Genomic DNA, 24,311 nt, shown 5'->3' on the forward strand with positions numbered 1-24,311 from the left:
GGTGTCCACGCCCGGTATAGGCAATGCAATGGCGGCGGGTTCGCGGATCAGTCGGTTGTCCGGCTGTCTCCCCGGTTGTATGTGTCCGCGTGTCGGATGCCTGGTGCCAGCTGTGCTGCTCTACCTATCCAGCAACGACGGAGTTGTCGGCCGTCCAACGCTCAGCCCTCTCAGCAGCAGCGACACGTGCAAGAGCGTGGCACACGGGGGGACGAGCGCTTAGAGACTCTGCAATGCAGAAGCGGAGAAAGAGTAGAATGAGTACGGAGGAGGAGAGAAGAGATGGAAGAGAGAGAGAGATGCGGAAATGAGAAGACGAAGAAGAGCTGCGCTTCTTTTTCGTTGCTGTCCTCCCGCCACACCTTCATATATCCCCAACCTCTGCACGACGCAGAAAGCAGCAGCAGACGCAGCATGCACACCCCTGCCCCTGCTCTTTTCCTCTGCACACCCCCAACCGGGAGCCAAGACCTAACAAAAAAAGTTTCCTTCCCCACCAGCGTCTGTCCACGCCGCCAACACTTGTCTCTCTGCATCTTCCCTCCACACCTGACAAGTCGACGTCCTCAACAACAGCGCCGCAGCAGTGTGCGCGTTGGTGGCACGGCCAGCCAAATGATCGGTCAGCCACCCGCCATGCACGCTGCCGCTAGTCCCGCCGTTGTGCGACGCGACGCGCTGAGCCGCGAGCGCTTAGAGAGATGAGCCCGTCTGCCGGCCGCTGACGCTGCTGCCGACGTGCCGCGTTGTCCGGGCGTTGCAGGAGTAGGAGGAGGCAGGTACAGTAGGTAGGTGCGACATAGCTAGGTAGCTTTGCGCGCGCGTGTGGCTGGCGAGGGCGTGGGCGGCGTTGTTTGTCCTGTTGGCGGCGAGGACCACCACGAACACCACCACCAAACAACAAACAACCTCTCGCCTCTCCCCGCTCGCCCGTTCACTCTCACCACCACCGCAATCCCAAAATAACATTAACGCCCCGGCCGCATCCCACATTTCCGACCCACTCCCCAGCACATCGCGCGCCCATCATTCCTCCGTGAAAACGACCCGTGAAGCGATCCTCAACCAGGACCTTACCCTCCGTGGCTAAAAATAGCCCGCCGTGCCCGCAACCCCCATCAATTCCTCTCATTATCCATCTTTCTGCATCGCTGGCCAGAAGCAGTCGCCCGCATCTTCCTCGCTACACATTTCCCTCGCTACGCTGCTTCCTCGCTACGCTCGCCCGCACTTGCTTTGACCCGCCGTGCCCGCGCACGCGAGAGAGCGAGTCGAGGCGCCAACGCGTGGTGTGCGGATTTGCCGCTTTGGGCAGGTGGGCGCGGCCGGCGGTGGCTGTCGCGTGCGTGGTGTGTAAGCAACGTACAGTACTCCGCACCTAGGTATCTACGGAATGAACGGGTAAGTAGGGACATGCGTGCGCGGTGCCGGATTCCGGTGACGCGAGGTGGTGGACGTACCTGGGTAGGTACTCACGGCTGCCCCGCGGCACCGCGACATCGCATCGCATCTTTCTCGTGATGCTTGATTAGCTGGGCACAAGGTCTGGGCTCTTTTTTGCGCGCTGCTGTGGCGTTGCGCTGCCCTGCGCCGCTGCGGCGCTGAGTGTTGGTGTGTGTGTGTGTGTGTGCGGGGAGAGTGTTGGTGGACGGCGCGGCACGGCGTGGTGCTGAACAGAGGCGCGCGGTACATAGATACATAGATACCTACCTAAGGTATAGACACTTGCATGCGGTGGTTGTGTTGTAGACGGCGCAGGCGGCGTGGGCGGTGTGGGCGGTGTGTATACGTGTGTGAACGTTAGGGAGCAGAAACAGGAAAGGAAGGGTGGGGAGAATGGGGTAAGTGAGCGGTATATCCAGCTCCATACCTAGATCCAAACATCCAACCCTCCTACCTCGCTCCTCACTACAGAGACAGCACCTAGGTAGGCAAAGAAAGAAGCGCAGCAACGCCCGCTTGCACCCCTCTATTCCCGGTCCAAGCAGAAGCCGTGCTCCCATAGGTACCTTAACCCAACTCTGCTCACAAAGACGAGCTCGACGCGGGTTCCGTACCGTACCCATCGGCATCGACGTGCAGAGGCAGGCAGAGTCGTGCTGGACCATGACGCTGTCTCTGCCTTCCAATGTAGACCGCGTCCTAAACCGATTCGTGATGGGAAGAAGTGCGAGCAGGTAGGTTCGCGGACTGCTGCGTTGGTTGCGTAGGTGGTATGGTACGTGGGATGTGAGACGTCTTTTTCGGCGGTGCATCCGGGGCGTTGAGATAGGTAGTGTAGTGTGGTGTGGCGGCGGTGGAAGCAGTCATATAGTGACGAAGTAAAACCCAGCAAGCACTACCTTCCCCTATTCTGTAAGACACAGACATTGCTGCAGCAGCTGAGCTAAAAGACAACGAACTTGATGCCGGTGGCAAATAGCTGCCGATTGGTAATAGCAGTGAAGACACACGAGGGTCCGGAGAGGAGTTGATATCGGAAAATTCGAGAAAAGGGACTTCCATTTCCATTGTTGTAAGCGCGACTTACCCAGCAGCATGCAAGGGTATCCGTGACCTTTGCTGTCACGCTCTGTTACTATTGTCTACGGTATAAGTGATAGAGGGACGGAGAACGAAGCTTTTTTTGTCTTTGTTGTTGTTGTTGTTGTTGTTGTGGGACGGGACGGGACGGGATGGAATGAACTTGGTTCTTGGGGGCCTGCGACTTCTTTTGTGCCGTTTCTGATAAGGGCTTGCGTGTAGGTTTGAGGTGTATGCAGCTTGTAGCTTGTTGGTTTGAAAGAGATGTCGTGTAGTAATCATAATCCACTAAAGAAATCTAGAGGATAAGAGAATCGGAAGTTAAGAAAATTAAATACCAAGTTAAAGAGTAGAAGATCTGGAGATCGGTTGAGACGCAGGTCCAACAAGAAGACAGGCATCCGGCACATCCTCACCTACCCTAACCACACCCTCACCCATCACAGACACCCCATCCCAAAACAAAGCACAAAATCATACAAAGTGCATTAAACAACGTACCTACCTAACAATACAAAAACCCAACACCACAACCACGCTCTAAGCCTCCCCAGTAGGTACCACAACGCCGGCCCCACACGTCGGCGGCCCGGTCCCCGGCTCCACCGTCCGATTCGGCGGCGCGCCCTCGACCGTCTCCGCGCGCACAAGCACCGGAATCACGCCCCCGGTCGCGAGCGAAAACTCGCGATGGCCGACGGCAGCCAGCAGCGCGCGGATGCTGCCCGAGTGGCTGGTCAGGGAGACGACGTCGTTGGGGTCGTGGGCGAAGATGTCGTCGAGGAGGGTTTTGAGGCGGAGGACTTGCGCTGTTGTGTGTGTGTGTGGTGTCAGTTTTGTGACGGGGAGAGGGATAGGATTGTGGGAAGGCTGGACAAGGAGCTTGGGGATGGGGATGGGGACGGGAAGTCAGCGTACCAGACGAGCTCTCCCGCACATCCGCCTTCCACAGCGGATCCTCCTCCGCAAACCCCTTCTCGATCTCCCACGCGGGATAGTTCTCAGCGATCCAGGTCCTGCTGCTCCGCCGATCGCACGTATGAATGCCAATAGTCTCGCGCAGAAGCTCCTTGACCGTAGGACTAAACGGGCTATCCTCCGGGAGCTGCAGGCCCGCAAACGTCGTCTCAGCCGTCTGCAGACACCTTGCCAAAGGACTGACATAGTAGCTCTGAGGCGCCAGCGCACCAACCTCGGGCCTCAGCGCGCGCGCCCAGAAGTCGTGCGCGACGCGCGCCTGCGCGATCCCCGTGGGCGTGAGCTTCGCGTCGGCCCAGGTCGACGTCTCGTTGCCGTCGCGCAGGCTCCAGTAGCAGTCCCATGCCTCGGTGCCGTAGAACGCTTCGGCGACGTTGTGCGCGCCCTCGCCATGCCGCCCCGCGAAGAACAGCTTGTACGCTACGTTGCTCGGCGTCTGCGCTTGCAGGTAGTTCATGTACGAGTACAGGCGCTGCCATTGCGTCGTGCTGGCGTTGGAGGACAGCGCGTCTGAGGGGTAGGTGCGGTTGAGGAGACCGAGGTTGCTGGTTGCCTGCGTGGGCAGCGTTAGCGGAATGGCTTTGGGTTTCCTTTCTTCAGTGCTATTGTAGTTAACGAGTTAGAGAGGGAAGTGCCCTACGTAGTCGAAATTGGACGCGTCCGTTGCGGGGTCGTCTTGCGCAAAGATGCCCGTCACCGTCGTGTAGTTGACGTACCGGGTCGCGTTCGCGCCGCGGTATGCCACGCCCGCTTCGGCTTCGTGCATCATGAACAGCAGCGCGAGCACCACGGTGGTGAAGAAGAGGACTGGACTACGCGGCATGGCGGACGAGCGTCAGAGAACCAGGCCCACCAAGACAAAGTGTGCCACTTCGGCAACGAGACGGGAGAGAGGGGGAGAGAAGAACGGAGCAAGAGAGAGGGACAGAGAGAGGGACAGAGAGAGGGACAGAGACACAGAGACAGAGAAGCAAAAAGTGACCAAACCGCACCGCACCGCCAGCCAGCACAAGCCGGGATTTATACCTCCAGCACGATCGTTGACCGTAGCATGCGGCAAAAAAAAGTCGTCACCCCACGCTTCTTTCATCAACGTGCTCATCACCATCCCCTGCGACTCCGCACATCACCTCCTCGAAACTACCAAACCTCCGGCCTGAACCCAAAACACACCCGGCGCCTGAATCGGGCAACGGCAGGTAGCCGAGGGGAGGCGAGCACAGCGAGCGAGCGAGCGAGTCCCACGGGAGCAGCGAGCCACGTGCGAGCCCGACAAGCCCACCAAGCCGCTGAGAGGAAGGAAAGAAAAAGCAAAAAGGAGTGTGCACAAGAGAAAGGAGGCAAAAAGACACAAAAAAGGCAAAGCAAACCCACTCACACAACCTCAACCTCGCACCCCCTCGCAACCCTAACTCTCGCGCCTTTGCGTCGCAACAGAGCAGGGCAGAGCATAAACGTCGACCGGGTAGGTACAGACAGTACAAGACTCGCTCGATCGATCAAATCCCGATCGTTGGTTCTGTCGATAAATTGTTCCTCCGTTGGCCGTACCTCCTACCACGGGGATGATGCGCGCAACAAGCTCGATGATGACGACGACCGCCGCCGGACCTCGCGGATGCGACCCGCCGCCGTGGTGGACCTCGGGCACGGGAACGCGAGACGGCGTGCCGAAAGGGCGGCGGAAGGGCCAATGACTTCAGAACGTGGCCCTGCCCTACTGTACTCGCTACAAGTACCCTCCTCTGCAGATGAAGACCGCGATCTACATGCCGCCCCCTGCTGCTGGGGCTGCTCTAAATTGTACTCGAGTACCTAGTTAACTTTAGGCATTCATATCACTGAATTCGTCTTTCATTCACAGTAGTCACGGCGCCGCGCGCCATGCCATACACTCACAGCGCGCGCTCAGCAATCGTCAATCGAACCCGACGTCGGAACACAGCTCTCTTTTCTCTAGTGCGAAAACACCCCGCCATCCGCCCACCGCGTCTACTGCTACCTCCCCACAACTAGCACTTCCCCACTCCCTCCTCTCCTCAAGATCACGTCCGAGAAAAAGACGGACTCGCTTGCTTCCGAAATTTTGGGGCCCAGGCCTGCCTGCACTGCTGCACGCAAGAGAGGGGCCTAACCATCCCAACCCAACGCCGGGCATGCTTTCGTGAGAAAACCAAATCCACAAGGCACACAGCAACGACCCCTCTTCCAGCGGAAAATTATCCTCTTTTTTTTTCCGCTCGCGAAGCCCTCCTCCACAGCTTTCTTCCATCCAGCAGTCCGCTCATCATCTCACTACCCCCTCACTCGTAAAAGAAATCCTTGGGTTTTGATTTCTTACAGGTTCGCCTGCTGCTCCCTCTCCACCTCGTACAGGAAGTCAAAGTACGGCTTGTCGAAGTGGTGCACGCGGACGTAACCGTCCTCACCACCCGAGCAGTATCCAGTGCCCTTGGGGTGGACGGCGACGTAGTTGAGCGGGCCGAAGTGACCACGCACACGTCCAATCTCCTCCTCGAAGATCTTGTGGTAGAAACGCGCTTCGAACTTGCCCTGGCGGGCCGATGTCGTCGTGACATCCATGGCGGCCTGACCACCACCCAGGATGACAAAGTCCTTGACCGGCGTGAGGGCAGCAGAGTTGAGCGGAGTGTCGGTGACGTAGGTGTGCAGAATTTGGAGGTCGTCGGTCGCGATGAGCTGGGGTTGCCTGTTAGTTTCGCGTGTAAATCTGAGGAGTGCATGCGGCGGAGCATACCTTCGCGGTCTTGTCCTTGGACGACGTGATGAAGTACGACCGGTCGGGCGCCCACTGCAGATCGGTGACCTGCATGTCAATCTCGTGGGCCTCGATGAAGTTGAGCTGATCGCCAGTCTGCCATACACATTAGCTTCGAGCCCCATGCACAGACAGACGCCCAATTCGTTCTCACCTTCGCGTCGTACTGGCTGACGGTGCCGTCCTCGTGGCCCGAGATAATGTACTTGGCGCCATAGCTGAAGCCGGCAACCGTCGCCTTGGAGTCCTCGCATATGATGCGCAAGCTGCGCTCATTCGTCTGCTCCGCCTCGGGGTCCGGGTTGATCTCGTAGACGACAATCGTCGACAAGTGGCCGCTACGCTTCTCCGTCACGCCGAGCAGCTGCCTGCCGTCGGGCGAGAACTCGACGCGCTTGATCGACGTCTCAAACTCCCACGTCTTCAGCAGCTTGCCCGTCTTCACCTCCCACAGCCGCATGGTGTTGTCGGCTCCGCCCGTCGCCAGCAGCGTGCTCGTCGGGTCCACGTCGACCGTCCATAGCGCGCCTACGTGCCCGTGATACGTGCCCAGCCGCTCGCCGTTGGCGCTGAACCACGCGCACACGACGTGGTCCTTGGACACGGAAAAGATAATGTCGCCATCCGGGTTGTACCTTTGGGGAGTCGTCGTCAGTACCGATCGCGAAGAAGCCTTCTTTCGAGCACGTACTTCACCTGCGTCAAAGCACGTTCCTGCGGCGCGCGTCAGCAATTTCGCTCTTTCTTGGTGTCTGCCGGTTCCTCGGGGTGCGACTCACGTGGCCGGAAAGCAGAATGGGTCTCATGGTGGGCGATGTGGATGTGGTGTTGCCTGGAGGATGCTCGCCGTTCAAATGTCGAGCCGCCGCCGAAGTGGGATTTCGCCGTGGGCCACGCGGGATCTTATCTAATCACCCATCTGGCCCAACACGGCAAGCGTCTTCCGCCTCTGACTCCGGATGATTCTTTATGACTCCTCTCCATCCTTGTCGCATTACAGTCAAAATCAACCCAGTCAGAAGCATAGCCACGCATCCAGCCAGCCACGGACTCTTGTTGAAATATTTCTGTATCGTCGTTCATGGTATATAACTGAAACCCCAACTATGTTATGTTACACATGTACACCAGATTCATCATCATCCTCTTCTACGCTTAGCGAGAACGCTCGTCACCTTCATCCAATGCAAGATTTATTTACAACTTCTCCTTGAGGCCCTGCTTCAGCCTCCTCTCGACGGCCTCGAGGTACTTGGACGTGACGACCCACGCCTCCCTGTCCTTCCTGCCGCACGCCAGCGCAAGGTCCTTGGTCATGATGCCGTCAATGTCGACGGTGTCAATGCAGGCCTTCTCCAGCGCTTCGGCGAAGGCGACGACCTCGGGCGTGCCGTCCAGCTCGCCACGCTTGGCCAGACCGCGGGTCCAGGCGAAGATGGAGGCAATGGGGTTGGTCGAGGTCTCGTTGCCCTTCTGGTGCTCGCGGTAGTGACGGGTGACGGTGCCGTGGGCGGCCTCAGACTCGAAGGTCTTGCCGTCGGGGGTGATCAAGACAGAAGTCATCAGGCCCAAAGAGCCGAAGCCCTGGGCAACAATGTCGGACTGGACATCGCCGTCGTAGTCTGTCGTCTGTCAGCTCATGTCCGCTGATATGGTGCTTCAATCTCTCCATGGCGTTTTCTTTCATTTCCGAAACCGGAAACTAAAGAAGGGTAGCGGGAACTTACTCTTCATGGCGATGACGAAGCCGCCGTCGCTCTTGATCATCTGGGCGACCATGTCGTCGATGAGACGGTGCTCGTACCAGATATTCTTGGCCTCATACTCCTGCTTGTAGTCCTTCTCGTAGATCTCCTGGAAGACGTCCTTGAAGCGGCCGTCGTACTTCTTGAGGATAGTGTTCTTGGTGCTCATGTACAGAGGCATGCCCTTGCCCAGGGCGTACTTGAAGCAAGCGTGCGCGAAACCAGAGATGGACTCGGTGGTGTTGTACTGCGTCTGAGCGACACCGCCGCCGACGGGGTAGTTGAAGACCTCAATGGTCTCGGGCTTGCCGCCCTTGGGGGTGAAGACCATCTCAAGCTTGCCCTCGCCGTCCATGACGCGGTCCTTGGCACGGTACTGGTCACCAAAGGCGTGACGGCCGATGATGATAGGCTGCTTCCAGCCGGGTACGAGGCGAGGAATACGGGGAATGACAATGGGCTCACGGAAAACGGTACCGCCACTGGGCCAAATTAGTTTCGTTCCTACTGCTCGCGCCATTGAATTTCAAAACTTACAGCTGGTTGCGGATGGTGCCGTTGGGCGACAACCACACTGGAATGTTGGTAAGCTTCCGCAATCTGAGATATAATTATGCAGTGCCCTACTCTGCTTGAGGTTGAACTCCTTGACACGCCCCTCATCGGGAGTGATGGTGGCGCACTTGACACCGACGGAGTACTTCTTGATAGCCTCGGCGGCATCGACGGTGACCTTGTCGTTGGTCTCGTCGCGGTACTCAAGGCCCTGCATTTATCAACAACCATTTTTCTCCATTGTATTTATCCATTGGACGTACCAGGTCGTAGTACTTGAGGTCGATGTCGAGGTAGCTTCAGAAAGGTTAGGCGTCTAGCTTCACGGAATTGCGCTTGTGTTGTACTCACGGGTGAATGAGCTATACAGAGCCAGGAGTTAGCAGATCTGAAGCTTGAACGAGAGGTCCCACGCAAGAGCATACCTTGTCCTTGATATCCTTCCAGATAATCCTCGTCATCTCATCGCCGTCCAGCTCGACGACTGGGTTCTTGACCTTGATCTTGGAAGCGCCCGTCATTTTCCTGAATTGTCCGGCGACACCGAGTGCGGAAGCGGTTCTTAAGTTTGCGCTGGAGGCAGAGAGGAGACCAGAGGCCAGACGAGAGGAGGGCGAAGCTGCAGAGGACGCGACACGGAGCGGGGACCTAGCAGCGCTGAGGGAGGCAAAGGTTCTGGAAGAGGAAGAAAGAGCGGCGCGGTAAGCTCTGGAAGCAGCTCTGGAGGAGAAGACGGAAGGCTGCATGGCGGGCTAATAAGAGGGATTGAGATGCCGAGGTGGGGTTCTTGGTCTCGATTTAGCAGGGCGCACTTCTAGACACAACCACGCGAGCAATGACTGGCAGACGGATCTGGCGCCCGGGAATATCAGAGTCGGCTGGTTGGTTGCCAGCCGGTTGGCGGTACGTACATGGCTGCGGAGAGCGGTGCGGCGCGGATGAACGGCGGATGACGCTTGACCGAGGTAGCGCTGCGGCTAAAGTGATGCGGCTTCCTTGTGGCCTTGCGATTCGTGCACAGGGTCTGGAAGGCTGAGAACTGAGTGATGCGAGTTTGGATATAGAGCTGCCGTTGACTTGTCGACTCACTGGGCGCGCCTTGGGCTAAGAGGCATGGGAAAAATATATGGTGACCACCGCGCGCCCGATCTCGGGCTTTCGCGCGTCACCGCCCGCTCTTCCGCGCCACCGATGTGGCTATTTCAACTTCATCTCCTTTGCAATTACGTGCCCCCATGCCTGATAACGCCGCCAATCTCGTAAAAATCGGTCATTGACATGATTAACCCTTCACCAATGCCTTTTCTACCGCGTGGGACTGGCGCGCCGACATGCGACGATGATCTCCCGCGGAAGAAGGCATCTCGTACCTGGCTAGACAGACGCCTCCTGTGAGGTGCAGCAGATCCTGCTATAACAAAGGATGATATGCTTCTGAGCCATGACCTTGGTGCCGCTCTTGTCGATCAGGGTCGCAGATGCGGAAGTCAAGAGCAGGGTATGGGTAATGGCCAAATCAAGTCGTCGTATCACCTTGGAGGATGAGGAGGTACCCGGTAGGTGATCATTCTGTTACTGCTGTTGCTGCTGCTGCTTTTTCTTATTAAGGAAGACCGTTCATCTCAAATCAAACTATCTCAATTGCCCTCGGTTCTTGTCCCTTGAAAATCTCCAAATCCTCGTCGCTGCCACCAATGCCCACTCTTTTATAACGCTCCTTACACCCCTCAACGGCAACCAGCACGAGAAAGCAATCTTGGGTGGGCAAGGAATCCCACTTCGTTTGGCCAATAAGTAGGCAAAACAGTTCCGCGCCTTCCAATATCTGCTCGGGACCCTTCGCCACCAGAGAATAATCGGCATTAAAAGTAACCGCGCGGCATTTATTCCTGTGAGCGAAGGCGACGCCGTAGCGCTCAGCAACCCCATAATTATATGGATTAACTGAAAGCCATGTGCTGAGCAAAGCCCCTTTTAATTTAAGGCATCCTGAAATGACTTCCCCGAAAGAATTGCTATCAGCATACTTGCAGTATGAGCCCGAAAGGTCGATTGCCAAACAATCATTTGAAGTAAACCCGTCTGGTTCATTTCTTACAGCGTATTCGATGCTGCATTGATGCTCGTGCACAATGCGTGGTTGCGGGGTCCAAGTCGGCGAGCATGGAGGCGTATCAGAGTTATCCCGCAAGCGTTCACCAGCCAGCTCCCAAGCCAGGGCTCTAGGGAGATCGGTAGCCCAAATCCCAGCAAAGTAAAGGCCACCAATCGTATTCTGAAGCCTTGACGCAATGCCAGCCAAGGCAAACGGCCAGTCTGTCGCCTTGGTAAGCCGCAAATTGCTGTATGATTGGACAGTCGACAGCCAGAAGTCCAGCGCAGCTTGCTGGGAGCAGCCCTGGTGCAAAACGTTGCTGAACCGTTGCTTGACGGCCGGTATTGCGCCGTTGTAGCCGCCGCATTCGCAGAACACGCTTGCTCTGCATTCCCACACTAGTTCGGAGGCGCAGAAATGGAGCGTCCGCGGAGACAGTGAACGTTCCTGAAATGCTCACCCTCTTTCGAGCAAGGGGCAATAGGGTGATATTTTCGTGAGCCACTCATGAGATTGTCGCAGTGATAGTCGAGCCGCTATGCCGTCTTCTACTTCGTGCGATCCTACGATGTTGGTGGATCCGTTAGGTTCGCTTGGGTGCCTTCTGGCAAAGAAGCAGCCGTACGAGCTGTCTGTAGCAGCGGTAGCTGCTAGGTTTAAATAACCGTGTGAGTAGATGTCTGCCATTTGGTATGATTGCTCCTTCCAGTCATCATCATCGTCTTGAACGATGCAGAGTGAGTCTATCCAAATAAACTCGCACCCGATAAGCCTGGTGAGAGTGATCGCGTCCTGGAATGTCCGAGGAAGCTCTGTCCAAGGGATATCCTGGCATCGATGTCGATAAGTGTCACGGGATGTCGTCAATGGCGTTTTACCTTGCTCTCCTGCCCCCCAGCAGTGGCTCAAAGTGATATAGCTGAGAACTTTATATTCGCTGCTGTCGATCAACCGTATCCGAGTGCCAGAAACCTTAAGAAGACGCTTGGGCGGTTTGCTTGGCACACCAGTTGAGCAAATCCTGTGTTTGCTGTTGCATATTTTGAGCCATTTTCTCACAGAGATGAGACAACGAGCCGAATCCAAAATAGTCGGGACCTCCCTCGAATCCGATGCTCCAAAGGGTGTCGTTGGAGAGTATTCTATACAAAGTAAGTACAATAAATCAATTTGTATGCTGCACGGATTAGATACCTCGTCTGCCAAAGATCTCTAGACCGTAGTCCCTCCAAAGCGAAAAGGACCATCTGCGACGAACATATGACATGGCGTCGGAAGCACCTGAAAGATACACTATCCCAACGCTTCGATCAGGGCAAACTTCAACCGACAATGCCCAGTCTTTCTGCAGCGATCCCGTGCCTCTTTTATAACCACCTCCAACCAACATATCACCACCTACTCCCGCTACAGTCTTTTCATCAGCTTTCCACGCCCTCCCAGCCCCAAAGTAAATACCAGGAAATGGTACCAAGCTATCTTTCGGAATTTTAGTTATTTTGGCAACATCCCAACGGCTCTCAATTCCTTTCTGCAAGATATCGCACAGCCTACAGCCGGCAGCCGAACCAGACTCAATGGTAGCGCATGTCTTTGTTTCTGCTCGATCCCTCTCTGAAGAAATCGTAGCGGAGGTCGAGGCAGATCTGGCATTTCGGGTTTGAAAGCTCTGATACGGATTCTGCCATCGTGGCCGCAGCAGCGCGTCGCATATATTCCGTGTGCTTTGTACGTGGTCCGTAACCGAGGGTGAGAAATGCATCAGAAGTTGTTATAAGTCGAGTCCTTCAGCCTGACCCCGCACACCGAGAGTTGCTGACAACAGTTGCCAGGCTTGCTTGCCCTTGCGATATTGCCGACCATCCACAGTGGCTGTTTCCGGCAAGGCGCCGGTGTATACGTGTGCAGCTCCTAGCGTGTCAATTTGGAAGGGTGGCTTATATTCATGTAAGAACATGCCTATAAAAAATCATATGACTTACTTTCTCTATTGGATATTTCGTACCTTTATACCATTACAATACCTCACCTACACAACACATCTACGATAGTACAGCCACCCCAACCTACTCACAGCAGCACTGACTACAACAAACTACAGGACCTAATCTCAGCACCGGCATCAAAGATACAACAAGCACAAAGAGCGCAGGCAAGAGCACAAGCAAGCACTGGCGGGCTGACCTGCCACCCTAACAGGCAGGCACCTAGGAGTAGTTTCGCCTCAGAAGTTAGAACCAACGCATACTCCGCCGCACCGTACGCCTACACGACTACTACCGGTCCCGCTGCCTTCCATTTCTCTCTTTAGCAGCTCCCTCCGCTTTTGTTCGATTTCTCGTTCTCGACACTCCGTCTGCCAGCCCCTGCTTTCAGCGCGCTGCGTAGGGTAAGCGCCTATTACTCCCCCGCCAGCGTATTACACAACTAGCCCTTTTTCACCCTAGTCGTCCTTGGACGAGGACATACCGTATGCACCAACCCGACCAAACCTGACCAAACTTTTTAGCCAAACCTAACCAACCCGAAATTTTTCTCTTCCTTTTCTATTCCTTTCTTTCCCGTTTTCCTTTTCCGACATCACTGCGGTCCGCTATCGTTGTCCAGAATCGTCCAGATCAACTGGTCGTGCGAGCTTGAACGTTGTACCCAACGAGACCGCTCACTCAGTCTTTTCCCGCCGTGTTTATTGCTCCATCAGCGCCGATTTCGAGCTTCTGCGCTTCCAACATGTGATGTTGTCGTCGTCATAAGCTCATGCCATACCCTCCACTCTCCTCAGCATTTTCCACCTTGCAACTCCCACATGGGTAGCCTTTCCTCTAATGACTATCCCCCGGAAAAGACAAGAGGGCCCCACACGACGAGCTGATGGTTTCCAGAACCTGCGCTCGTGTATCCGTGTCCGGTTGCGCGTGTGCATCTATGGACTTCCTACGCATCTATCCACACCCTTGAGGAAGGGATTGGGTGATGCAATGGAGAGCGTTTCTACCTTACCAGGCAGGACTGACTGGCCGGACCGAACAAGATTCTCACGTTTTCCTTTCGAGGACGACAATCCGATGGGTAGCAATACCCGAGCTTCGTAAAATAGGTCGAGTAGGTATAGAGCGACCCTGAGCGTGAGCGGACGGACGGACGGACCGGGCCACAACCGGGGGGGTGCGGAACGGGCCGGGGCCGGCACGGCGGGAGAGGGACGTGCTTTTTGAGCGCCGTGGCCTACTAGCGCCGTCTTCTCCGACATCTCCGTCTCTCGTCTTCCCCAGCATCCAACACGGCGCAGTAACCTCACGCGTCCCCTTCACGCGTCCATCCCCTTTCGTATCCCCCGCACGTCCAAATACCTGGCTGACTCTGCCAGCGCGCTGGCAAGCGCGCACATAACCCTCCCGCCTCCGTCTCAGTCCCACCACAGCACCGAAAATGTACCCGCTGCGTCTCCCGACCGCCGCGCCCCGTCCAGCTTGGCCTGCCGTCCCCACCCGTATGGCTCGTTCAGCAAGTCTGACAGCTTGCGCACCGTCGTCACCAGCTCCGTGTCCCAGCCCAGCGGCTGCTGCTGTTGTTGCTGGTTCTGTACACCGTCGGAGTTGGGATTTTGGTAGCCAGCGAGCTGGGGCAGGGGTGGGAAAAGGCCGGTCATGTGGTCGGCATGGTGGTAGCCGTCGCTTGGTTTGCCGTCTGCGGCGGCGGGGAAGGAGAGGTTCGGGAGGCGGCCATCTACGGGGGATTGAGAGGAGTCGTGGGGCGCATTGTCGGTGTTGGCGGAGTTGTTTGTGGTGGTGGTGGTGGTGGTGGTGGTGTTGTTGTCGTTGTTGCTGTCGTTGTTGCTGGAGTGGATTTTGGCGGCGATTGCTTGTTGGTGCTGGCAAAGGGAGTCGTAGAAGGGCTTGATGAGCTCGAGGTGGTTCGCGGAGACAGGTTCGGCGTCCGCGCATATCGACAGTATGTCCATGCACGTCTTCGCATGCGACAGGTCCTCGATGACGGTGCTGAGATCCTGGTCAAGCAGCTGCTGAGAGATGCTGAGGAGGACGACAACGCAGGTGTGAAAGGCCCAATATCTGTGTGGCGTCAGCCTTTACATCAACGGTACGCGGGGTAGATGCGACTTACATCATCAACCAGCACCGCTTCGTCATATTACCGTTGTTGTTAAAGCTAATTAGCGCCATCATGCGTACCATTTGCTGCGCCGCTACAGAGCATTTCTGGCGGTAGTGCTGAGTTTGCGAATACGACATTTCAAGGTGCCAGGTGCTTTGTATGCGGTTCTGCGAAGAAGTGAGCATCAACTGCCGATAAAGCGTGATGACGGCGCCGAGGTAGAACATATGGACCATCATAATCGCTCTTCGCTGATAGAACGTGAGGATGGACGACTGCTCTTCGCTGGTGAGAGCTGCAAGATGCATTATCGGCGGCAACTCTCGGTACCATACGTCAAGCATTTCGGTGAGTGCCTCGATTCGTTCAACCTTGACGGAAGATACGCCGCTGTGCATCGTCTGTTCGGCAATCTCGCGCATAACAAGACCGATTCTGCTCGCTTGGAATCGAATAGAGTCGGTGATGGGGCAATCGGGCAAAGGAGACCAGGTGTTCTATCATAAATCAACGAGAGTCAGGGATGGTTGCTTTTGTGATATTCACCTTGATATCGATTGGCCTCGTGTCAGAGCGATAACCCAACGTGGTAGACAGCCAACTGCTCTTGTCAATAAATGTTCAGCATGTGAATGAGGAACATACCAATCCATGAAAATCAAGGTGCACAAGATTCGTCTCGCTTCTTCAAGGCCATCCGCACTTATTTGTTCATCATTCGAGGGGCAAAATACCCAGCGAGAAACAGATAGACCGGCGGCTGCATTATGTTAGCGTATCACTTTCATCTGGGGCGAACAATGAGACAACGAAGAAGACCAGAGTGTTTGATATGCCCAAAGCTTTGAAATTATTGTTCGGCATATTCTAGAAGATAATCCCATGAAGGGCTGTGCGGATTAAAAACAATTGGGGAATTACCTAGTACGTGACAAATGGTCATATGTTTCTCGAGAAGGGAATAGACTGCCAGTAACAAGAGGATCCGCATTGTTTCGGGGTAATTTGAGTGGGCCACATCCGAGTTGAACAAGAGAGTGGCTGACACGTAGATGCCGTAGCGCATCTCGTCAGACATGCACTGAACGTCGTAATGGGCGCCGACAGCTGCACAAGCCAGCACAAAAACCAAAACTACGGGGTTGATGGGACCCGGCCCGTAAACATGGTTTAGTGCATCTTCAAGCTGGTCCTCGGTGGTGAGATGCAACATGGTACCAGTGCCGAGGACAGCAGAATGCGCCGCTTGTCGTACAACCATTTCGGGAGGTAGGTGTTGAGCATCGAATATAGGAATTTCTTCAGTCATGGTCAGACTTCGGCGGACGGAGAGCTCTTGCAAGGCTATTGATAGGGCCGCGTGGCAGTCCTCTAGTTCTTGGGGCCCCAGGTTCGATGCGGATTTCCGGTCTGGGGAGCGTACGGAGCCCGTGTCGGTAGAACCCCTCGAAGCGTCGTAGCCATTCTCGATGGATGGCACGATGTTTGTGTTCGACCCTTTTCTTTCCTTTTCCTCGTGCTGCTTACGGAACCCTTTGAGATAGTTTTGGTATCTGCGGTAGTTCTCCGTCGTCCGGTACTCGTCCATCTGGGCCTCGTATTCTTGCATGGCTTTGGCAGCCTGGGACTCCCAGGCATGCCTGCTTTCCATGGGAAGAGCTTGCCATTGGCGACCAACCTCTCGGGCAATGGCGACAAAAGAAAGCGAGTTGACGGAAGGGTCGGCGCGGAGCTCGGCGGCGAAGTTGACATAGGCGGTGTTGGGTTTCTTGGGGGCGTTGATGTCCGGGCGGGGCTTCCGGCGATATTTTCTCTTTTTTCTTTCGCATCCATTCGGGGGTGTGGTGGAATTGGCGGGGAGATCTGGCGGGTTGAAGGAGCGCGAGCTTTGGCTCATGCCGTCAATTGTATCGAGAGGTTGGCCTAGTGTGAGACCACGCCAATTAGCTATCTCGCGCTGCAATGTGCGTCGATGGCCGAGCTTGAAGCCCAGCTGGGCCAGGTCATCTTCAGTGATGTCACAAACGACATCCCAACTGTCGAAGCCGTTGTCAAGGAGGGTCGGGAGGTACTCGGTCAGGCGCAGGCGTTGCAGGATGTCATTCAAGTCGTGAGACATGACAGGAAAGGTGGGTGTAGGTCGAGCAAAGGATCAGGGTGGTGGCAGCGGGATGATAGCAGCAAGGCCGGGAAGCCAGAGACGGGTGTGACATAACGGGATTGCGCGCCGTCATTGGCAAGGCCTCAGGCCGGCTTGAGTGCGTTCAGCTTCAACGCAGTGGCAAGTATATGGAAGCGTGGAGACGCCTAGAACAGTGTCATTGGGCGGGAACGCCAACCGAGCTTCCGCAAGGGCGCTAGTGCGAGCGAGAGGCCGTGAAGAGAGCGCCGATCCGCTACAGTCCGTTTCCCCCACGCCCATTGCGCCCCTACTCGGAGCGCTCTAGAGCAACGGGATCAAGTAATGTGTGCGTGCCTGCAGGGTCTCTCTTCAGGGTCCAACAAGGCTGTGGGCTGTCGTTGCCACCGGCATCTCCGCCTCGCCTGCTGCTCTCCAATGCCGTGCGACAACACCACATGACTCGACGGTGGAGACGGACCTGAGTCCGGCTCCCCGTCTACCAGCCTGCGACTTGGAACGCTACCAAAATAGCCGATCGTCGCTCCGCATATGACGTTTTGTCAGTGGCGCACCTTGACCTCACTCACACGACTCACCTCCATGGCTGCGTGAGCGACTGCTAAGGCCATGGCTGTGACAAACCAACCACGCCCACCTTGGTCTCGACCTTGTTCCGTACGCACAGCATCGCATGAAAGACAGCCCAGTCCCTGCTGTCTTTGCCTCTCCGAGTTCTGCCCGATCTTAATTACTTGCTGCATCAACCGTAGACCGCCCTTGGACGAATCCAGACCTGCTGTCGTCGAAGGACACAGAAGAGTGGATTTTTGCCATAACCCAAAGCAGAAAGGTATGTACCCGGTTACTGTCGGCAAGATCAGAGCTTCCTCGTGGCATCACAACGGCCAGAGATTCTACCGTACCTCGGTTCAGGTTACCCGGATTACTTTAGTCCAGAAGGATTTGGAGCGGACACTTTTGACTTCACCCTACGTGTACGTTGCCGCGGCATGTTGCCGAAGGATGCAGCTGACACGGCATGTAAGCGTCGGTCGAAGGGAATGGGTTGATTGCCAGAGAGAATTCAGAGTATGAAAAGGCTGCAAGAAAGAAAAAAGAGATAAAAGAAAGTAGGTATAGCAAGTAGTGCTGACTAAGTTCGCGCTAAGAAATAGGGAAGAGCTTCGTCTACTGCGACTCCAATAATTTTGCGAAATAAAATGTTTGTTATTGCCTGCAACAATCCATACATCTAGCGAATGCAATGACACGATATTGTTAGGTAAGTCTCTTAGAAGTCGCCGACGGTTCACGATATCCTCATCATCTCTATCAAAGAGTGACACAAGAATTACGAATACAACGCTCGCTATAACATCGCACGGCACACCAGTTCAGTAATCGATCTTAGCCTGCCCTAAAATCAGTTCATCTTTAAGTTTTTTTTTCTCAGGATGCCGCAGATCTGCTTGGTATATCTTAAGGCTGATATATTACCCGGTCAGCAGACCCAATGATGTCGTCCATACCAGAGATTCAAGCAGCCCCATGTCCAATCGAGGCCTGGGCCGGCGCAACTCGCTCTGATTGGCCAGCTTCAGTCAACGATGAACTTTGGATAGGTAAGGGACATTAAAAGGTGAGCGGCAGGTGATAGAGTATTGAAAGAGATATGCAAAAATGCGATGAAAGCCGAGTTGGTTGAGGAGATTTGGTATTTCGTATGCAGCGCAGCTTATCGCTTCCGAAGTCAACAAGCAGCTCGCAACAATAGGCAGCTAACAAACCCGCACCAACGCCCGCACATCCCCAAAAAACGTCCAGGTCCAACAAGCCATATTCCCAACCTGGATCCAACACACACAACCGCACACAACCTCCCACAGCATACCAATATTGTCTACAAAAACTACCTAAATAATAGCTGCAAATATAGGTACAACCCGCCAAACTATTTTTCACAACTCCCTGATGGTCTAGCGGCTAGGATTCGTGGTTTTCACCCACGCGGCCCGGGTTCGATTCCCGGTCAGGGAAATTAACATTTCTTTTGCTTTTTTTTTGTTCAAGTTTATTCAAACCCAATTCTCCTGTTGCTTCTCTATCATCCTGCGTGCTTATTTTCCACAACATGCATGTACGAACTCAGTCAGCAGTCAACCTGTACCTGAGCTCATGGAAACAGTGCCATAAGACTTCCAGCACAGACTACAGTAAACCAACTTTCACCCACCGCAATAAAGCTACCTTTGCGCTCGTGGCTAAGACAACAAAACCAAAGCGCATCTCGAATCTCTAGCCTTTCTACCCAAGGCCAAACCGATGCTAAAACGCCGACTCGTCCTAGGTATCCTCGTTTTCCTTGCGCTCGTGCTCGTTCTCGTGTTTAGTAGGCTCTGGAGAGATGTTTTTTCTCGGACACCCCGGTATTCTATTAGCAAAGGAGCGAGGAGGCAGGTCCTTTGGCAAGTCCTCCTTTGGCAAGTCCTCCTTCGGCGAGCCCTCCTTCGGCAAGTTTGATGTATGACGCCCCCGTCCTCTCCTAGCAAGGACACGAGGAAGCGGATTCCTCCTCGGCAACAGCTTTACAGGCCTACGCCCCGACCGATCGATTCGGGGGCGGCCCACGGGGTTAGGGCCGCTGTTGCCTCCAGCCCTTCTCCTGTCTACGGCGGCTATGTACTCGTATTCACAAGCCTGTCTGTAGCTCGCGACCTTTGCTGTCTCGCGGGAGCTGCGTCGGAGTGTTGGGGATGGGTTAGTGTCATCGTTGTTGTTATTGTCGCCGCTGCGGCTAGCGATGCTGGTGGACGCTGTGCTGGTGGCACGAGTGCGGTTGTCTTTGCTGCTCTTCGCGCTGCTGGTGGGGGAGGTAGGCGTGCGGGGGCTGTTTTTGCTGCTTCTGACACCCCGGCGTTGCTTATCATCTTCCGCGCCATCTCTGCCGCTTGTGTTTGTGATAGGGCTTTGCTACGCGCTTAGGGCGACGTCAGCAGGATGTTTGATATGGCTGGATGGACGGCAGGCAGACATCATTGCCACGTACAGCGTCCAGAATACAAACGCTCTTTCCGCCGCCTCCGCAATTGCGTTGGGGAGGTTGGCGACTGCCCGTAGATCTGAACCTAAACGATGGCAAATATTGACGCGATCTGACTGCTCTTACCTATGGTAACGGTAATGGTTGTCGGTGGCAGAGACGCAGGCCAGATGAGACAGGCAGGAACCTGTCGAGCAGCCTGCCTGGCTCCGATGTTGACGGACGGAAGGTGCGATAGCAAGCACCGTCGCCTCCTCATACGGAAGGAGCATTTAGCGGCCACAAACACGCCAGCTCCGAATAAACGAAATCGCCACCAGCGAAAGCCTGCAGATCGTAGCTATCCCGACAACGACGCCATCTTTTTCAAGTCTTTCAGACACGCCTTGCAGGCAACTGCCTCAGTGATGGAGCGAGAGTAGAGAAAGAGGGAAAAGAGGACAGTGGATGAGGGGGTAGAAGTACACTTTGGATTGCAGCAACAGTCATTGGCGAGTCGATTGGAGCTACCAGAGACTTGTTCTGGCTTTATTGTTAGCGAAATATCTGCTTCAAGGCAGTCATAAACCAGAGCTAGTCGTCTTCCGCGAATAGGCGACCGACAGTTTCATGGAAAGATTTGCTGTTGTTGTGGGCACCCATCCTTGTGATTAGCTACAACATCAAGACGGATGAGTTCGGATTGAGTCGAATTAGGTCCAGCCAAGTAGAGTTAAGTCGTCGAGTGTAAGTATACGGACGTCCCGTTGACGGAAATTTGCCTGGGGACTGAACCGACCCAAATTAATCGTGGCCGACTTGCAACAGTTGCAAAGTGGCCGTCAGGCATCAAGACAGACTTGAGACAGCTTCTAGGCTCTCTTTTTAATGAGGCAAAAAGGCTTGATCGATTCCTGTCCGATTGTCATGGCGTTTGCTTTTTGGTGAGAAGACTTGTGGGCTTCTCTGCCGCACGCTGGATGCAGGGTCCAGCCGCACCACGTCATTCGTGGCGCTGTTTCAGCCCTGCAGATCCCTGCGGCTCAACACCAAACTCTGAGCACCCCAAAAGACAGCAGCAACACCTCAGCACCTTCGCGAACCCCTTCCAAACCCTTTCTACGGCCACACAAAGCGTTCATAAACATGGCTTCCGACGCGTCCACCCCCAAGCCCGTCAACGTGCTCTTCGTTTGCCTCGGCAACATCTGTATGTTTCTCCCGCCTCACCCCACACTCAGCACACACACGCACAAACCCACTGACCGCAAACACCAGGCAGGTCCACAATGGCCGAAGGCGTCTTCCGGCACGTCACCAACAACGCGAACCCACTAGTCGGGGCGATCGACTCGTGCGGCACGGGCGCGTACCACGTGGGCAGCAACCCGGACTCGCGCACCATGTCGACGCTGCAGGACCACGGCATCAAGACATACCGGCACAAGGCGCGCAAGTTTGCGTACCCGGGCGACTTCGACACCTTCGACTACATCATGGCGATGGACGATGAGAACCTGGCGGACTTGGTGCAGCTGCGCAAGCGGTATGCGCGCGAGCTGGAGTCCAAGGGCCGCAAGGACGAGGTCGCGCATTTGGGCAGGGTTATGCTGTTTGGTGAGTTTGGCGGCAGGAGGGGCGAGGTCGTCGATGATCCGTATTATGGCGGTCGCGATGGCTTTGAGATTGCGTATGCCCAGATGATTAGGTTTACGGATGGGTTTTTGAAGCATTTGAGTGAGAGGCCGCGGGAGGAGTAGGTTGTGCTGCGGGGTGTTGATGCTCTTGACGCGGTGCGTTTGGTGAGGGTTGAGGTTGTGATACCCACGATAGAGTAGACTGGTCTGCAAGCGAATTTCCATCTCATGGAAGCATGTTTGGCCAGATGCCACTGAGAAGTTTGATCTGATGAGGCGGAGAATTATATCTCTGATGCGCATCTTCCGGCTGAGCCGTTATTGCGTTGGGGGTCTGAACCGAATTCTGCCTTCAGTGGAAGCCCAAAATAAAAACGAGACAACATCTGTCGTCCTGTCTGTCAGTGCCAATGGCAGCTGTCAACCGAAGCTTGGCTGCCCGTCCTTCCATGGAAGACGCGGATGGATGCGCGGATGCGCGGCACCGCGGCAGCCGCGACGTCATGGGAAAGGTGGCACGGACGCCCGGCTGCAGCACGCAGCGTCTCAGACTTCATTCCCACCCGCAGCGCGCACTATCCCGTCTTCTTCATCATCTCCTTGACGGCCTGCTTGCTTGACTCCTTGTCTTTCTGCTGAACAGCTTACATACCGAAGTCTCGTATTTGGAAAGCCTCATAGTATCCTTGAAAGCCAGCTCGGATCTCGAAAGTCTCGTGCCTCAACCTCACACCTCCGTCGCGCCTCCGTTGCGCAAACACCGGAAACCAAACCAAGCCATACCTTGTACATAGCTTGCCTGGACGCGGCCGAGGAACCATGGACTGCATCCCCCTCCCCATTGTCTGCTTCCAGTGCGGAACGTGCGTGTTGCCTTTCCCTTCCTTCTCTTGCCTTTCTACCCCACCTGCGCACCGCAACCCCCTTGTTTAACGCACTTCGAGCTTAACGCACTTCGCGCTGCGCGGATCAAGATTCGAGAGGCTGACGCTTGGTGCTCTTGCGCCATTGCAGCGACCAGAACCCCTGCCACTGCAAGGTCGTGGGCCCGACAATCGGGTTCGGCGTCGCGGTCGTGCTGGCCGTCGTGTGCTGGCCTGCGTCGCTGCTGTGCGGGTGCTGCCTGACGGACGCGGGCAAGAAGTAAGTACCTAGCGGTCCCCTGGCGCTGTATTCGCGTGTTCTTGAGCGTGGGCTTTGGCGCAATGGAAGCGCGCTTGCTGATGCGTTTTCGTGCTGTGTAGGATGCTTGCCGCGCCGGCGGATACGAGCGGCGCTGTGAGCAATGCTATTCCCATCTAGTGCAAAGGGGTAGCTTGGTGGTGTGCTGGTTGCGGGGGGCTGGCGTGGGCGTTGCTGGGTGTTTGGGCGCGTGGGCTGGTGCGTTGCGCGCCGTTTAATGCGTTATGATGGGCTTGAGGTTGGTTGGTTTTCTGTGCTGGAGGTAATTATTATCATTCCTACCTATTCTCCTGCTCTCCAGTCTTTCTGGTTAGGAATACTATTCTCTTTCTCTTTGGAGTGCTGTCAGGAGAAGGGGTCAGTGATAGGAGGTATTATTGTGGTTGTGTGGTGTTGCTCCCTAGTCTATTGTCAGCCATTCACTTCACTCCAGAAGACATCTCTGCCGCCGCCGCGCGCGATCTCCTCCTTTCTCCTGACAACCAACGACCCCGAAGACGCTCAAGACTTACATTTTCTCGAATCATCACCACAATGGCTTCTTCTGCCTCTGCCTCGTCCTCCTCTTCCTCCGCCTCTGGCGTCTCCGCCATCGTCGCCATCAGCGCGACGGCCCCCGTCCTCCCCCCACTGGCGTTCTCCGTCGCCTCGGGCGACAGCAACAGCGGCAGCAACAGCGGCTCCCGCGCCGCCTCCTCCTCCTCCTCCAACACCTCCTCGGCCTCGGCCTCTGCTCCCGCCCCCGCCGCCACCACCGCCACCGCCGGCGCCATCGCCAGCTCCATGGTCGACGGCATCGCCTTCGAGCTCCAGGCCCTCATGGGCAACGCGGGTGAGGCCGCGAGAGAGCGCCGCGGCCGCCTCGTCTCCGTCGCTCCTGCCCCGGCCCCTGCTCCCGCTCCTGCTCCTGCTCCGGTCCCCGCCTCTTCCGCCGCTCCTACTCCCGCTCCCGACGAGAGCGCCATGGTCGAGGGCGTCGCCCTCCCGCTACGGGCCCTCATGGACAATGCGGGTGAGACCGCCCGCGCGGCGCGCCGCGGCCGTCGCATCGCTGTCGCCGACGACACCACCACCACCACCGAGGCCGTTCCCGCCGCTCCTGCTGCTCCCGCTGCCCCCGCCGAGGCTGCTCCCGTCGCCGAGGCCGCTCCCGCTCCCGCTGCCGCCGACACCACGGCGCAGCAGCAGCAGCATCAGCAGCAACAGCAACAGCAGCAGCAGCACCACCACCACCACCACCACCACCAGCCCCGCCGCCGCGTCCGGCCCTGTAAGTCCCTGTCCCCGTCCCTAACCCCCCAACCCCCCTCTTGTCTCAACGATAACACACGGATCCGCCACTTGGTGTTTAGTTCTCAGCGGCGTGGTCGGCGCCGTCAGCCGTCGTCTCGGGCGCGGAAGGCGCGAGTGAGTGCGTGCGTGGGTTCTTGTGGGGATTGGGGGATTGATTGGGGTGGGTAGGGGGGATGTGGGGTGATGTCTTGGGCGGTTTTGGAGGGGGTGGAGGGGGTGTGCTGCCTGCGGGGCGCGGTACCTGGTGCAGGGTGTGGAGAGGGGGCATGG

The 24,311-nt window shown here is 56.1% G+C and overlaps 12 protein-coding genes and 1 non-coding gene across 13 annotated transcripts; 6 read left to right on the forward strand and 7 right to left on the reverse strand.

Moving 5' to 3' along the window:
* The first annotated feature begins 287 nt into the window (after window positions 1-287).
* K452DRAFT_290716 (uncharacterized protein) lies at window positions 288-497 on the forward strand. Its single transcript, XM_033541045.1, has one exon. It carries the CDS (start codon window positions 308-310, stop codon window positions 473-475), a length of 168 nt encoding a protein of 55 aa, XP_033394287.1. The 5' UTR covers window positions 288-307; the 3' UTR covers window positions 476-497.
* Window positions 498-2,457: 1,960 nt separating this feature from the next.
* On the reverse strand, window positions 2,458-2,934 carry K452DRAFT_88599 (uncharacterized protein). The gene has a single exon (XM_033547274.1). The coding sequence runs from the start codon at window positions 2,803-2,805 to the stop codon at window positions 2,566-2,568; it is 240 nt and encodes a 79-aa protein (XP_033394288.1). The 5' UTR covers window positions 2,806-2,934; the 3' UTR covers window positions 2,458-2,565.
* Window positions 2,935-3,063: 129 nt separating this feature from the next.
* Window positions 3,064-4,267, reverse strand: K452DRAFT_233920 (uncharacterized protein; the record flags this gene model as incomplete). The annotated part of the gene is made up of 3 exons (XM_033537341.1): window positions 3,064-3,332; window positions 3,442-4,054; window positions 4,142-4,267. 3 exons carry the CDS (start codon window positions 4,265-4,267, stop codon window positions 3,064-3,066), a joined length of 1,008 nt encoding a protein of 335 aa, XP_033394289.1.
* Window positions 4,268-5,374: 1,107 nt separating this feature from the next.
* Window positions 5,375-7,103, reverse strand: K452DRAFT_277091 (uncharacterized protein). Its single transcript, XM_033539308.1, has 5 exons — window positions 7,060-7,103; window positions 6,972-6,994; window positions 6,435-6,915; window positions 6,260-6,376; window positions 5,375-6,201 (listed from the first exon to the last, which is right to left on the reverse strand). Exons 1-5 carry the CDS (start codon window positions 7,084-7,086, stop codon window positions 5,839-5,841), a joined length of 1,011 nt encoding a protein of 336 aa, XP_033394290.1. The 5' UTR covers window positions 7,087-7,103; the 3' UTR covers window positions 5,375-5,838.
* A 221-nt stretch (window positions 7,104-7,324) lies between these two features.
* On the reverse strand, window positions 7,325-9,675 carry K452DRAFT_290719 (uncharacterized protein). The gene is made up of 7 exons (XM_033541046.1): window positions 9,006-9,675; window positions 8,932-8,942; window positions 8,844-8,877; window positions 8,653-8,791; window positions 8,563-8,599; window positions 8,008-8,507; window positions 7,325-7,902 (listed from the first exon to the last, which is right to left on the reverse strand). Exons 1-7 carry the CDS (start codon window positions 9,324-9,326, stop codon window positions 7,478-7,480), a joined length of 1,467 nt encoding a protein of 488 aa, XP_033394291.1. The 5' UTR covers window positions 9,327-9,675; the 3' UTR covers window positions 7,325-7,477.
* A 999-nt stretch (window positions 9,676-10,674) lies between these two features.
* K452DRAFT_328760 (uncharacterized protein) lies at window positions 10,675-11,922 on the reverse strand (the record flags this gene model as incomplete). Its single annotated transcript, XM_033545004.1, has 4 exons — window positions 10,675-10,691; window positions 10,780-11,122; window positions 11,243-11,672; window positions 11,870-11,922. The coding sequence occupies 4 exons, from the start codon at window positions 11,920-11,922 to the stop codon at window positions 10,675-10,677; spliced, it is 843 nt and encodes a 280-aa protein (XP_033394292.1).
* Window positions 11,923-14,081: 2,159 nt separating this feature from the next.
* On the reverse strand, window positions 14,082-16,907 carry K452DRAFT_311513 (uncharacterized protein; the record flags this gene model as incomplete). Its single annotated transcript, XM_033543433.1, has 5 exons — window positions 14,082-14,745; window positions 14,798-15,285; window positions 15,335-15,389; window positions 15,434-15,548; window positions 15,710-16,907. The coding sequence occupies 5 exons, from the start codon at window positions 16,905-16,907 to the stop codon at window positions 14,082-14,084; spliced, it is 2,520 nt and encodes an 839-aa protein (XP_033394293.1).
* Window positions 16,908-17,506: 599 nt separating this feature from the next.
* On the forward strand, window positions 17,507-18,246 carry K452DRAFT_88678 (uncharacterized protein). Its single transcript, XM_033547276.1, has one exon. The coding sequence runs from the start codon at window positions 17,538-17,540 to the stop codon at window positions 18,003-18,005; it is 468 nt and encodes a 155-aa protein (XP_033394294.1). The 5' UTR covers window positions 17,507-17,537; the 3' UTR covers window positions 18,006-18,246.
* Window positions 18,247-18,875: 629 nt separating this feature from the next.
* Window positions 18,876-18,947, forward strand: K452DRAFT_t125. Its single transcript has one exon. It is a non-coding gene; the product is annotated as a tRNA-Glu (tRNA).
* A 306-nt stretch (window positions 18,948-19,253) lies between these two features.
* On the reverse strand, window positions 19,254-20,222 carry K452DRAFT_311514 (uncharacterized protein; the record flags this gene model as incomplete). The annotated part of the gene is made up of 3 exons (XM_033543434.1): window positions 19,254-19,880; window positions 19,957-20,035; window positions 20,077-20,222. 3 exons carry the CDS (start codon window positions 20,220-20,222, stop codon window positions 19,254-19,256), a joined length of 852 nt encoding a protein of 283 aa, XP_033394295.1.
* Window positions 20,223-21,005: 783 nt separating this feature from the next.
* Window positions 21,006-21,861, forward strand: K452DRAFT_290721 (uncharacterized protein). The gene is made up of 2 exons (XM_033541047.1): window positions 21,006-21,139; window positions 21,208-21,861. Exons 1-2 carry the CDS (start codon window positions 21,076-21,078, stop codon window positions 21,687-21,689), a joined length of 546 nt encoding a protein of 181 aa, XP_033394296.1. The 5' UTR covers window positions 21,006-21,075; the 3' UTR covers window positions 21,690-21,861.
* Window positions 21,862-22,385: 524 nt separating this feature from the next.
* Window positions 22,386-22,868, forward strand: K452DRAFT_234248 (uncharacterized protein; the record flags this gene model as incomplete). Its single annotated transcript, XM_033537357.1, has 3 exons — window positions 22,386-22,429; window positions 22,581-22,709; window positions 22,811-22,868. 3 exons carry the CDS (start codon window positions 22,386-22,388, stop codon window positions 22,866-22,868), a joined length of 231 nt encoding a protein of 76 aa, XP_033394297.1.
* On the forward strand, window positions 22,778-24,084 carry K452DRAFT_88694 (uncharacterized protein). The gene has a single exon (XM_033547277.1). The coding sequence runs from the start codon at window positions 22,966-22,968 to the stop codon at window positions 24,040-24,042; it is 1,077 nt and encodes a 358-aa protein (XP_033394298.1). The 5' UTR covers window positions 22,778-22,965; the 3' UTR covers window positions 24,043-24,084.
* The last annotated feature ends 227 nt before the right edge of the window (window positions 24,085-24,311 follow it).

The sequence above is a fragment of the Aplosporella prunicola genome (genome assembly GCF_010093885.1).
Source record: "Aplosporella prunicola CBS 121167 unplaced genomic scaffold K452scaffold_23, whole genome shotgun sequence".
NCBI classification, from domain to species: Eukaryota; Fungi; Ascomycota; class Dothideomycetes; order Botryosphaeriales; family Aplosporellaceae; genus Aplosporella; species Aplosporella prunicola.